This window comes from Dendroctonus ponderosae, unplaced genomic scaffold, assembly GCF_020466585.1.
Source record: "Dendroctonus ponderosae isolate FM_Combo_2020 unplaced genomic scaffold, Dpon_F_20191213v2 Dpon_F_20191213_4, whole genome shotgun sequence".
Taxonomy (NCBI): Eukaryota; Metazoa; Arthropoda; class Insecta; order Coleoptera; family Curculionidae; genus Dendroctonus; species Dendroctonus ponderosae.
Genome location: NW_026018611.1, coordinates 1090713 through 1105057, shown reverse-complemented (window position 1 = coordinate 1105057; position 14345 = coordinate 1090713). Strand labels below are relative to the sequence as shown.

General features: G+C 42.3%; 1 protein-coding gene across 2 annotated transcripts; it reads right to left on the bottom strand.

Annotated features, from left to right (window-relative positions):
- Nucleotides 1-4575: 4575 nt before the first annotated feature.
- LOC125504245 (ubiquilin-2-like) lies at nucleotides 4576-5833 on the bottom strand. Of its 2 annotated transcripts, XM_048665947.1 has the most exons (2): nucleotides 5164-5833; nucleotides 4576-5133 (listed from the first exon to the last, which is right to left on the bottom strand). In XM_048665947.1, the coding sequence occupies exons 1-2, from the start codon at nucleotides 5782-5784 to the stop codon at nucleotides 4669-4671; spliced, it is 1086 nt and encodes a 361-aa protein (XP_048521904.1). In that variant the 5' UTR covers nucleotides 5785-5833; the 3' UTR covers nucleotides 4576-4668. The 2 variants fall into 2 exon arrangements, with proteins under 2 accessions (XP_048521904.1, XP_048521903.1); XM_048665946.1 differs by having other exon boundaries at nucleotides 4576-5830.
- Between the last annotated feature and the right edge of the window lie 8512 nt (nucleotides 5834-14345).

Sequence of the window (14345 nt, the reverse complement as noted above, 5' to 3'; positions counted from 1 at the left end):
CTTGCGGAATATTCTGGTCCGGAATTTATACACTTTTACGCCAGAGAAACATGCACTTGCGGAAGAATGTAAATTTTTTGTCGTCCGTTTACAAATTCCGGAAACTGTCGGCCTCATTGCCAATTAAGCGAAATTTTCAGGACTTTTGAAGCCGAAACTTCTAAAAGTTCTGCGATTTTTCATTTCTATTGCGCTGGTTCAAACGTTTTTAATTCTTGGGTTTGAACAAGCACTTTCCGTGAAACGCCCATTTTTTTTACCCAAATTTGCATTATCCGCTATTAGTTTATACCGCAATCAACCTTTACTATTTTCAGAGTTTGCCAAAACCTTGCAATTAGCTCTTGAAGAGCATGGCTAGACACTTTCCAGACATTTTGCCACGCTAAACTTGCCAAGTCGACTATTCCTTTATAAAATGTTAATGTTTTTAAGCAGCCGTTGATCCTAACGTTTCGCTTGCAAGCCTGGATGGCATCTTCAACTTATTTGCTTCGGTTCCAGCAAGAGCACGCAAAAAACACCCCGAATTGAATTAATGCAATACGGCGCATTTCCCATTCAAGAACGTGGCTGGCATCGGATTTCTCACTCGCACTCACAGCAGATTGTCACGCAACAAGATGGCCTGTGTGATGCTACGTTCCAACCTGACACCTTTGCGGCTACTTTTTATAGAATTAACAACAGTAAAGAAATAGCGTTTTAAACGAGTAGAGCTTTATTATTGGGCTTTCCAGTGAAATCCTTTGACAACTATTGAATAAATGGCGATTTTCGGCGTTTTTCGACCTTCCAGCCAGGCCATGGTTCGCCTCTTTATCTGATGATGGCACTGTTGTCTCGCCGAAACGTTGTATAAAATAAACGATATGAAAATTTTTATTTCAGACTTTGACTGAAACTCCGGAAAGAAAAGAATATAATAACAATTCTCAAAAGCGTGCAGTTTCTGAAACCCGCTCATTGTTTTACCTGCACTTAAAAAGTCGAAATAATTCAGGTTTCAATGCGTCTTTGGTGATATTTTCACAATGTTTGGCGTCGACAGTCTTCTAACGGTTCTGCGATTTTCAATTGGCACCAAAAGCTGGTTCAGAAATTACGATTTTTCGGGCAAAAGCGTGCGGTTGCTGAAAAACGCTCATTGTTTTACCAGCACTTAAAAAGTCGAAATAATTCAGGTTTCAACGCGTCTTTGGTGATATTTTCACAATGTTTGGCGTCGACTGTCTTCTAACGGTTCTGTGCTTTTCAATTGGCCCCAAAAGCTGGTTCAGAAATTACGATTTTTCGCGCAAAAGCGTGCAGTTGCTGAAAAACGCTCATTGTTTCACATGCACTTAAAAAGTCGAAATAATTCAGGTTTCAATGTGTCTTTGGTGATGCTTGCTCTAAACTTGTCAACTCGCCTATTGATTGATAAGATGTTAATATTCCGGTTATTAAGCCGCCGTTTATCCGAACGTTTCGCTTGCAAGCCTGGATGGCATCTTCAACTTATTTGCTTCGGTTCCAGCATGAGCACGCAAAAAACACCCCAAATTGATTTCATGCAATACAACGCATTTCCCATTCAGGAACGTGGCTGGCATCGGATTTCTCACTCGCACTCGCAGCAGATGGTCACGCAACAAGATGGCTTGTGTGATGCTACGTTCCAACCTGACACGTTTGCGGCTACTTTTTATAGAATTAGCAACAGTAAGGAAATAGCGTTTTAAACGAGCAGAGCTTTATTATTGGGCTTTCCAGAAAAAATAATTTGATAACTACTGAACAAATGGCGATTTTCGGGGTTTCCAGACCGGCCAGCCAGGCCATAATTCGCATCTTTAGAGGTCTGCCTGGGTGTATTTGTGTTTAAATAAACCAGCAAAACAGTCTGCTGGGTGAACATAGTAGGCCACCACCCACGGGAGCGTATGCCTGCTTGTTTACGTTTCATATTTCCATTCTGCAAACAATGCGGACAAACGACATACGACGAAAAACAAAACCCTCCAGCCAGAAAAAACTTCCAAGTGGAAAGCTGGAGGGCTTTTTAGGATTTCCTTTTGTCCGGATCGGTTTTTGCCGACGAATGTGCGCTCCATGTACGGCAGCGGGCGGTTATGTCAGGGAAGAACGCAAAAAATCGTCCGCGGGGTTTTTCAGGGAAAACGGAATACTTGATGGCCGCTTTCCTTGCATGCGAAAATTGGCGAAAATCGGTGCGTTCACTGGGCGATTGTATGCCGCCAACAATGGCCTCTTTAAGCCGGGATAATGTGTCTCATCATACACCCCACATATCCATCGTCGGCAGAAAAAACCCTCCCCCATATTGTGTCGGCCGTATCACTCACAAAACAAATCCCTCTGTGCGCTGATCTGAGTGGATGGATGTACTTTCCATCCGCCTAATTAATATTCCCTATCCAGCGCAGGGGGCCTGATCCTAACTCTCCAAATTAAAATCGGGATAAAACCCTTCGCGAAACCCTCGGGGGACTATTTTGATAAAGCAGAAGGAATGCATGGCGTAACAATTCCACCGTACATGTGTTAACAGTCCCACGAGGGGGAGGCAAATCGGGTAGATTTCGAGCCCTCGGTGAATGGAGAAAAATCTAATTCGCATCGCACATAAACGGCAGCTTTCCACACGGGGGACTCTTAATATTCTGATGAGTTTTCCCGACGAAGAAAGGCTCAATTTGCGTTGCAATTTCCACGSAAAACAWGCAGAAAAGTGRCKGTTTCTTGAATGGAAGYGAGTTAAAAGTCCAAAGCTCATARGCGMGTRTCAGACCAACCGATAACTTCCATGGCAAAACAGTAAAAAATTACCGTTCGAACGAAACTGTTCAGTCGTCATTTGCGTTTTTAAACGAAAATATTGAGAAAAACTGATGGATTTTGGAGGGCAAAATTGTGTTCGGGACGACCGATTTATGCAATTTTGAAAATCTCCAAAAAAACGACCAATTTTCCACTTGCGAAGGCCAAAAACTTTCAATCTTACACATTGTTTTCTTTTACTGGATCTTCTTGGTTGGGGGTGGCGATTGCAAGCTCTGAAAATTTCTAAAGTGAGGTTGATAGACCCTGATGTTCCGCGGTAATTTTCCAAAAAAATGTTTAATTGTTCAAAAACCTCGCTCAATTTTGAGAAAAAGGATGAAAAAGTGGAATGGCAAGCGTCCAAATCGAAATAAGCTGCTGAAACCTGAATTCGCGCTTTATGGGGGTCAAATCTGGGCTCCAAAGGGGCCACCAGTGCAACCTTGACACGTTTAATTGCTCTAATCGTATTTTTTGAGAAAAAGACGCTTTTCTCAATTGTATTCAGGAAAAATTCCAAAAAAGCCTCGTTCTAGTCGACAAAAAAGCCGTGAAAATTGATAAAACTGTAGTTAAGTTCTATATTGTTGAGGCGGATTCATTTTTTTACAAACTGCTTGTTGGGCAATGCATACCCAACCAGCAGTTTGTAAAAAAATGAATCCGCCTCAACAATACAGAACTTAACTACAGTTTTATCAATTTTCACGGCTTTTTTGTGATTTTTTCTGAATGAAAATAAATGAAATACCCAACAAACAGTTTGTAAAAAATTGATAAAAACTGTCAATAAACGCAGTCTCCGAAACTGAAAAGTCCAAAATCAATACCGATGTTCACGTTTTCCTAAATAAACGAAGAGACTATGAATTCGAATGATTTTCAGCCGTGCACCATTGCCGCTTATATAAAAAAAACCTAAACTTCAATTTTTTAAATGGGGCACCCTGTATATCATTGCGTGTTTATCCTGAACGTAACGCGATTTCCATTGATAACGATTTGAAATTTTGGCTCGGAGTTCGGAAAACTCTGTGCCTGAGCCACACTTAGAGCAATTTGCTTCAGTCTTCCGAAAAGAGACAAAAACGACTCAATTGCATTTTTTAAATGGGACACTCTGTAGCAGTTTCCTATCCCTAAAGCGTGAAATTTCCGAAATCAGTGCAAAAATTCCATTACTTTGACGTGAACTGTCATAATGCTTGAAAACTGTCAGGATGCTTGAAAGGAGCTGTCATCTTGACAGTCAGCGAAGGAAAAAACACTGTCAAGTCACAAATTAAGAAAACGCCCAGATTTAACAGTGTTTCAGATACGACAAATGAGGAAAAGCAGGCAAAAACAGCGCCGTCTCCATCAATACAACTGCATGTAAACCGGCCTTAAAGCAATTGCATGCAAAAACCCACAGTGTCTCTCCAATCGTATTGAACTACGGCGCTTTTTTGGGGCCACAACAACTGGAAAAGCGCTTTGACTCACTAATCAGGTGGCATTTTATTAAAACACACGAGCGACTTTCGATTATCCGATTAAGCGTCGACGACTACAACAAAAAAAGCCGCGTAATCAATTTAATTTTCGCTTTTCCGAGCTGCTGCTAAATGCATTCCGATGCGCTCAGCTCGCTTAATTTACTTTTGCCGCATTTTCCAGTCCATTTCCGCCAAAAACTCCGAATTCGCCCGTAACACAATGTTTATAGTTTTAGCACGAAGCCGACGGAAAACTCCTTTGCCCAACTTCTCCCATTAACTAGAATTTTATTGGCAAACTAACAAGAAACAGGACTTTCTAACCTAAATTGGCACATCAACCACATCTGAAATACCCTTTCAGCTAGGTGAAATTCCGCGCAAGTAGGAGACGCTCCACAGCCCCGTTCACATCGCCAAGGCTAAAGATCAGCGCCTCCAGGTTGGCCTCTCGGTTCATAAACCCCATGGCGGCCAATTGGTCCAGCTGGTGCTGGTAGCGCAGCTCGGCTCGCTCTGCTTGGCTGGACAGGCTGGACAAAAATTGGGAAAACCCCGTTTGAGCAGCGGGTGCCGACCCGTCGGCAGGCGGCGCCCCTGCTGGCGGTGCTAAACACGGATTGTCCGGCTCCAACGGATTGACCATCAGCGTTTCACTCAGCTGCTGCAGGAGGGCGCGGATCGCTACCGCTACGTCAATATCCGCGCCCACTACCTCTTGCAGATGCTCCAACAGCGAGTGGTTCCAAGGGTTTGGAAGCGGATCATTATTCTCCGCCCCCTGCTGGACATTGTTGGGGTCGCTGTCCGCGTCCAGGCCAGCGAATGGGGGCGGCGCGTCCCGCTCAGCCGCTGCTGATAGAAGCGGTTCCTGCACATCCCGGTACATCCTCTCCAGGGCGTTGAGTCCCCCAGGGATACTCTCCAAGTTGTTCATGGCCCTGTCATGCCTCCTGATCACCTCCTCCCAAACAGCCGGGTTCCTCCAGCTTTCCACAGTCTGGCGCAGCAGATCGGGATCCTGCACAATGTGCCCGACTTCCGGATTGCTGTCCACGATCGTCTGCATCTGCGGAGAGTTGAGCATCAGCGATTGAACCCTCTCTGGCGCCATCAGGGGGCTGTTTAGCAGGCTGGCCAGCAGGTCGGCGATTGGAAGGTTCGGCGCAGCGGATCTGGGCGGCTCTGGGTTGGAGGGGGCGGCGCGCACCACCAAGTGCACCGTCTGGCCCTCCTTGATGTTGCAGCCTTTGAGGCTGCTGCCGCACTTTAGGATTTTGCCCCCGAAAATGAGGCACACCTGGTCGGGGTCTGCCTCGAACTCGGGCGCGATCAGCTGCTGGAAAGCCTTCACTTCCATGTCTTCGGGCACGTGGAAGGAGTGGCGCGACCTTTGCGTTTTGACGTGCACGGTGATTGTGGGGGTTTTTGCAGGATTCGAGCAACTTTCAGAGCTTGCGGCTGGCGGCTCATCTGCCATCGCTGTTGAAGTTGACGTTGACTGGTCGCGCAACCAGCAAGCGTCTAGGTATACGTCCTGTCGCTTCTATCGATTGCGGCGATTCGAACCATCAAATAAGCCAATAATACCGGTTTGTTGTTATCGAACGTATCGTTGACAAGTTCTACAAATGAGTTAAGACGATTTAAGGTTAGGTGGTTTTGTTTATTGTTTGATGATAATTATTTTATAATTTGTCGAGATAAACAACCGCGAGTCCGCCAATCACTTTTTTCTCATTCTCTCGTGCATTTCCAACCTTATATAAGCTCTAGATAAAAATGACAAACAAATAGTATCGTTCAGAAATTCATAGGTAAATTTTATACGCTCCTGGCTAGTAATTTTTAATTTTTTAAGAGGGATTGTTTGAATTTGTTGGAACAAAAATAATAGCATTGCCTTTATATTAGCACAAAGAAAGACAGTGATAATTATGAGTATTTCTTAATTCATAACGATTTACAAATGATTTATTCTGATCAACTTAAATAGGTATTAGATTTTGTATTCGTAGTAGTTAAGTAAGCAACTTAAACCGTTGAATAAATCTCCTAAAAAGTTTGGTTTATTGTATATTTGACCGTATATTGAATATCCTTACAAACATCGATACATTTGTATGGATAGTTTTCAAATTAGTAAATACATTCCATAGATTTATTTATCGGTAAAACTTATAATAAACATCACCCAAGTGGCAATAACAAGTAAGAGTGCTTATGACATTAAATACTAAAAATGTAATAAAAAAATGTTGTATTGTTAAAATATTTAAAATTTCTGATTACAAATCCTAGTATTTTATACGCCTGATATAATGAAATTAATTCACATAGTACTACCTACTAAAAAGTCGAACTACTATTCCACTTTTGTTGGAATAGTGGAAAAAGGCAATTATTTTCATGTGTTGCTTAGTTTGACTTGTTAAACAAAAAGTAAATGGAAACAGAAGATACCAACAATTATTTTGCTTAATATTTCTTGACTCTTACAATAGTAATTTTATTTTTTCTGTTACTTTAAAATTAAAAAATCGTTGATAATTTATTTTAATTAAATTTGCCCATTGCACATAGGAAAATAACTTAAGCCAACTATCTATTTGCTCAATAATACATTTTTATTATTAAAACACCCCATTTGGTGTACATAATATATAGAGTAACGTTAAAACACATCGTTAAGTTCTTCTAAATCAAACTTCAAAAAGTCCAATAATTTTATCAATATTGATTAAGTTAACACAGTCAAAGTCCAACACTATATTAATAAAATCCAAAGAGTTTACGGTTACAACAAAACACCGGGAAAAATCACCTAACCTTAAATCGTCTTAAATGATAACAAACCGCTAGGTTCGAATCGTCGCAATCGATACAATTGACAAGAAGTGCCGTATACCTAGACGCTTGTGCGCAACCACACCTGGCTAGTGCAGGAGCGCGTTCGATCACGTCGATGTCACTCTATCTACACTAAGGATTATAGGCGTTCCTTTCCTCACACGACAGAGTCGCCCTTTCCTTGTCTAATTCCGTTGGGTTTGCATGCGATTATGAACCAGCTCCTGACGGCAATTGTCTTCTACTGTCACTTTGACAAAACCAACGGTTTGCGTCTAAGAGTGTTTTAGACGGGAAATTCGTTTTTCCTTTGTGCGAGATGGCAATTTCGAGTGTACGGCGCTGAGTTCGTAGTCGAGCGCTTTCCCATCGCATTATGTCACCCCGCCTAACGCTCGAGCTGTCCGACTCAGCCGCCATATTGGACGCCATGCCGAGCGTCCTTTGTTAGCGGACGCCTTTGTGCAGCCGGCGCGTTCGTCGATCTAACGCTCCATCGGTGACAGTGGCGGCGTCAATTATTCACAAATGCCCAATTGTTCAAGGTTAGGTTCTGGCAAATGTCAATGTCAACCACATTTTCACATAGTGGTTTCTCGCGCATTGTGTGTGGTTGTACTTTACGCTTGACTATATGCTGCAAAATGCTGATTTTTGGTGAAAAGGGCTCAAATTGCCCAAACTCGAAACCAGTTTTGAACGGTTGCGCCCTTTAAACGACACTTTTCTTTATAATAATCTCAACCGCCCTGCATATGAATATCTATTAAATCTCTCCTTGGGAGGAAAGCTGTCCCGAAAAACCCCAAATGTAAAGTCGATTTTAGGGCAATTTTCCGAGATTTTCAAAAATCCACCGCGCCCATTTCCATTTTCACATTGAACAGGATCCCGGCCTCTTAGATTCGCTTTTGCGAATTTTCGTGACAAAGATTCGCCCTCAAAATAGCCCATCAAACCTCTAACTATTACGCAAAACAATCAAGCGGGCCTATGCGATTTGACACTGACTTGAGTGCTGTCAGAACTGTCACCGTCTAACCTAACCATTCAATAACTCCCCACTGGGTACGTCACTGTTTGTCATTTAATCGGACCGGTAACTTGGCCGCCCAAAAAGGGGGGTTGGGTGGTAACGGGGGTCGCCCCCCCTGAACTGTCAACCGCAGGCTTTAATTATTTAACCGTCAATATTGCTATTTGCTTCCGATTTGATGCCTGCTTTGGTGCTGCCGGGATATTTCATGCCGGGAAATTGGAAACGCTTCCTCTGATGTTCCCTTTATGGAATATGCGATGGACAAATAAAAATGGCAAATTGACAGCTCGATATTCGAGGTAAATTAAATGGCAGCCGAGCGGGGCGTCAGTTGGCAGGGCGCGGGCCGAGGAAGTTTTACATGGATTCCAGTGAGTCATTGTGGATTTGCGGCGTTGGGAAATACGGATTTTGCAGTAGAAACAAGGCGATTTTTCGGAAAAGTCCAGCCGTGGTTACTAGGCGCACGCTTGAACCCAAAGGAGGGGTCGTTTATGGAAAAAAGTGTTTAAATTTGGGCATTTTGCAAATGATTTAATGGGAGTGAATTCGCCCAAAGCGCAAAGATCGGAAATTTGAAAACTATCATGCGCATTATCTCGGGTGCACATTTAGTCAGTGCACTTGGCGCTATTTTGATTAAAATACATGTGTAAAGTAAACAGTTTGAACATCGTTTATTTCATAACGTTTCGACGGGACAACAGCGCCATCATCAGATTTAAAATTTACACAAACTCATGATTGGTAAAAATCAACGTTCTTTTTTATTATTTTTACCAATCATGAGTTTGTGTAAATTTTAAATCTGATGATGGCGCTGTTGTCCCGTCGAAACGTTATGAAATAACCGATGTTTCAAGACAAATTTAAGGTTTCAAGAAGGCAAAGACCTAAAAGAAGGTTGATTTTTACCAATCATGAGTTTGTATAAATTTTAAATCTGATGATGGCGCTGCTGTCTCGCCGAAACGTTATGAAATAAACGATGTTTAAAATTTTTACTTCACAGTTTGACTGAGACCCAGGAAAATAAATCAGAATTATGCTTAGTGGCTTAGATGTTTGGCAAAAAACAGTTAATAAGTTGTTACGTGGTGCCGCCCTGCCCGTGCAAAGGCTGCCAGATATCCATCATAAATCTATTGAAGGGCTAATAATCGAAAAAACATAAAGGTACATTTTCATAGTTTGCGCGAGGCTTTACATGGGGTTGGGATCCATGTAGAGAGGGCTTATTATGCGTCGGGTTTCGAAGGGCCTGCGTCTTTTATTTTTCGTCAATAGAGAAAAAAACACTGCCGGAAGCTAATTTCACATTTGATGTGCGTTCGACAAGGCGATTATTGCTTGCCGGGAGGCCCTCAGGCCCCGAACAATTAAGCGTTTGTTTCCGAGGAAAGAGGAAGAAAAACGGGCTCTGGATCGTGTTGCCCAGCCAAAAACAACGTCGCCCTTTGGCCGAGCATATTGGGGGATTTGGGGACCGATAGAATTCCGGAACATCAGGAGAAACTGACAAAATGGAAGAAAATTAAGTGCCCCAAGGGAATGGAAAATTGAGCCCGAACGTGAAACGTAATCAAGGGCCGAGAGCCTGCCGAATGTCAATACCTACACGGCAAAGGAGAAAGGCACTTTTTGCGCAAATTCTTCTACAAACTCTGTGCAGTACCGGCCGCTGGGCCCTTATTGTGCAGTTTTAAAGGCCCCCTTTGCGGCCGAACGGCCTCCATTGTTCGAAGGGTCAATATAGATGTCACACACGGGCCGCAAATCTTTGTTTTAACTTCAGGGCGTTGCCGACAAAGAGCCCGCCATTTTGCCCATCAAACATAAAACGTTGGGTTTCTTACATTGAAATTACGCGCTTAATGAAAAACTGGTTATGTGGTGCCGCTCCCGAACTTGGAAAAACGTTTCAGTTTGGAAGAATGGAGGATCGAATTTTTCCAAATGACCGGATACGTCAAAACTGTTTACGTCACTTGTCGATGGCGAATCGGTCGGAGCTCTTTGTTTAATTAGCTGGGCCGGGCGAGAATAATGCCCCGAAAGAAACGCTCGAATTCATTGAAAAACTTTTTACAAATCATAATAATGCAGGCGAGTTTCGGCTACTAATAATTCCGTTATTTCAAGTGCAGCGACGTTAAAAGAAAAAACTGTAAAGACGATGGGGCCGCTCACAAGTTTGTTCCAAAAAGTTGCCATTACAATTCGCAGTTTCCTGGGACAAATCGAGTCCATGTTTCATAAAAGTTCGCTAACAATTTCCCCGGACTAAATTCGACTAGCGAAAAAGCCGCCACTGAAATGGGGAATTTCGCAGGTATTTTCGAATTAAATAACAGCGGCCGGGCCATCAGCAGTTAATTTTGTGCAATTTTTTGGAAAGGGCAAATCAGCAACAGCGCGCCGTTGGCAAATTAAAACACTGCGAATCTTTGTTGTTGTTGCTTTCCATCAGTTTAATTCGATTTAATTTTGTTGTCCCCGTTTTTTGTCTAATGCGCGATTTCGGCTCGAGTTTTTTAGGGAAAATTTGCACATTTTGCGTTGAGTTTAGTCGCTTAATATTAGTTAGTAAAGCTCGTGTCCCATGCATCCGTTTGTACGATGATACGATGGTACGAAAGTGTTTCTATTGGTTGGAGATCTGTCAATTCGTCCGCCGTCGTACGAGACGACGGACGAATTGACAGATTTTTACACATTTGACATATTGACAGATTTTTTACAATTGGCAACACCCCAAACTTGGTGGAATTGGGCGTGTTCTCTTCCTTAGGGCTCTTTGTTTATTTGTTTTCGTCCGAAATGTTGAGTGGATGGAAGATCCGCCCAAAACAGACGGTTTGCTTTGGTTCCTGCTCTAACTGGATAAAATCGTTCTTGATAAAATGTCAAGCTCCTTCAGCCCAGGAGACTAAAGGAAGCGCGAAAACTTCGAGTTTTCGAGAAAATTGCGAAAAACTGCTGATTTTTTGCGTTTGTGGCATTAAATCTTGTCAAACTAGCAGAAGGATTTTTTCGATTTTTACCCAAAATCTGTGGGAATTTTTTGCCAATGGCGACTTTTTTGACGTGATCGCGATTAATTTCAAATTCCTTAACCATGGGATTAAGACGCGTAAAAATCGCCTTTTCTTCCGCTATCTCCCTAACGCTATTTTTAATCGAAAAAGTCCCTCTTCATGAATTGTCAGGCTCGGCGAGCTGAAGACAGTAAAACAGTTCGGGGAGTTTTTGAAAAAAGCGCAAAAGACGGGAAATTTTCTACTTTTTTAACATCAAAGCTCATCAAACCAGCAGATGGATTTTTTAGTGATTTATCAGAATTCGGCTTTTCTTTGCTTTCTCCGTGACGCGATTGTTCATTGAGAAACTCCCTTTTCATGAAATGACATACAACATGGAAAATTTCGCGAAAATAACCGATAATTTTCCGGTTTTTCGGTAAAGTTTGCAATATTGGCCTTTCGTTGTTTCGTCCCTAATCGAAAAAGGTCACTCTTGATACCATTTCAAGTCCAGTGTGGGAGTTTTCGAAGAAAGGGCGCAAAGTGGAGTTTTGCCTCTCCAACCAATCTCCAACAATCTCCACCAACCAATAGAAACACTTTCGTACCATCGTATCATCGTACAAACGGATGCATGGGACACGGGCTTAATCCGTAGAAATTGTTGCTGACTGCCGCTCTTACTCTAAGCAGTTTTGCAACACTAAACAAATAACCCCAGAAATTCCCGGAAACTTTTCAAATTGCGCAATAATTTCCCACTTGCTCCAAGTCCCCAATAAATTGTACGATTCATCGGAAGCAGCCCGATTTCACGCTTTTTGCTAACATCAATGTCGGCGCAGACAATAGAGCTTTCAATCCGTTTTGCAAAAAATCAACAATATTCAATTCATTACCCGCTTTTCCGCCTTTTGGTTGCTAAAGTTGATTATTTTCGCGTTGTTGGGCCGTCGTCTGGGGCGTGTTTGCAAAACATCCAGTTATTCAATAATTTCCACGGAATTCAGGTGAGAAAGCCCAACAGAGCTCACTTTGTACCGGCCTTTGATTGTCTTATCCCAAACAATGTACCTAATTCAAAATGGGCATAAAAATTTTTAGCTGCAAATGTATCAAGTTTGAACGTAGCAACGTCCCGGCCGTCTATCACCCCTATGAACTGGTATGGGAGCGAGAGAGAAGTCCGATGCCAGCTACGTTCGCGACTGCAAAAGTCAGTGCGATTTATATCACTTGAATCCTGCGGCCAAAAAACAGAACGCCAACCTAACCATTTTATGGCAACTGTTCAACCTGAACATTCTGAAAATTCCCCGGAAAAAGAACAGCCACACAACAGTCCCGATAACATCGACTTCATTAAGCCAACGAAGAGCCGAGGAGGAGAGGAGGAGGAGGAGGAGGATGAGGACAAAAATAAACAATTTTGAGTATTTTCAGAGCGTCGCGGTGCGTGCATGTGACAACACGAGGGGGCTGAAAAGGCGCCCGAGCCGGCTGCCGATCGGTCGAGGGTAAACATCGATCCTAAGATGGTCCGTGTTGATTGGACCTTGCGACACCTGGGCGTTGCTAGGCGACGACCTCGCGCCCAGGGTGCCGTTGCCAGGGCGACGACGGGCACGACGGCCAACCCTGACGCCGACCGGTGACATCTGCTGCTCAGGGGGGTGTTTTTTCGCTGGGAAGAGTCCGACCTCCCGCCACCCTTTTGCACCCTCCCGGCCATGCCGAAGGGTTGTTAATTAACTGGATGTTTGTCGGTGGACTGTCCTAATTGAGTGGCCATCAATAAGGGGAAAACAATGATTTGCAGTTTAATTATCTTAATTTTTTGGGAAACCTACAGGTTTCGGTATGATGAACTGATGATGACTCACATGGGGAAAGTTGCCTTAGTTCAATGCCTCTGGTAAACTGAGTCCCGGTCCCGGTAAATTTTGCAAAACTCCAAAGTGAAACACAGTGGCCAGCACGAAGTCCGGATTTTAATCCTTTGGATTTTTCTTCCTTCCTTAGTGTATGAAGTACCCAAATTGTTAATAAAACAGTCAAAAAATTGTGGACAAATTTGAGAATAAACTTCAATTTTTTTCACAAGCTGATCAGTTTTTTACTCGTGTATTAATGTTATTTATTATTAATATAAAGAAGAAATCGTCGGCTAAAGATCGTAAACGCTCAAAAAACACTTAAAATATGTCTATTATTTCGGATCGGAAACTTCTACCATGTTTTTCAATGTGTTCGATCCATTTCTCGCGTCCGTGATCTGAAAATGATGTAAAATTTTCGACATTTTGAGGAAATTTTCATTTTTTCAAAAAATTGACCCCCACCCTTGGAAAAATTTCGGCCAAAAATGAAAATTTTACATGCGTTTTTGAGTTCAATCGATTCTTTTCGACGTAAGAAGATCACAAATATGCACTTGTAAAGTGTTTGGGTCAATAATAAGGAAGAGATCGTCGGATAAAGATCGTGAAGGCTCAAAGACGCTAAAAATGTGCCGAAAATGTCTATTATTTTGGATCGGATAATTCTAGAATGTTTTTCAAACAGTTCGATGCATTGCTCGCTTCCGTGAACTGAAAATGATGTAAAATTTAAGATATTTTTCGAAAATCGATTCCTTTCGACGCCAGAAGGTCACAAATGTGCATTAATAAAGTGTTTGGGTCAATAATAAAGAAGAAATGGTCGGATAAAGATCGTGAACGCTCAAAAAACGCTTAAAATGTGCCAAAAATGTCTATTATTTCGGATTTGAAACTTCTAGAGTGTTTTTCAATGAGTTCGACGCATTCCTCGCGTCCATGAACTGAAAATGATGTGAAATTTGAGACTTTTTTGGAAAATTTTTATTTTCTTAAAAAATCGACCGCCACCCTTAGAAAAATATCGGCCAAAAATCAAAATTCCACATGCGTGTTTTTTGAGCTCAATTGATTCCTTTCGACGTAAGAAGATCACAAATATGCACGTATAAAGTGTTTGGATCAATAATAAGGAATAAACCGTCGGATAAAGATCGAGAACGCTCAAAAAACGCTTAAAAAGTGCCAAAAATGTCTATTATTTCGGATCTGAAACTTCTAGAATGTTTTTCAATGAGTTCGATGCATT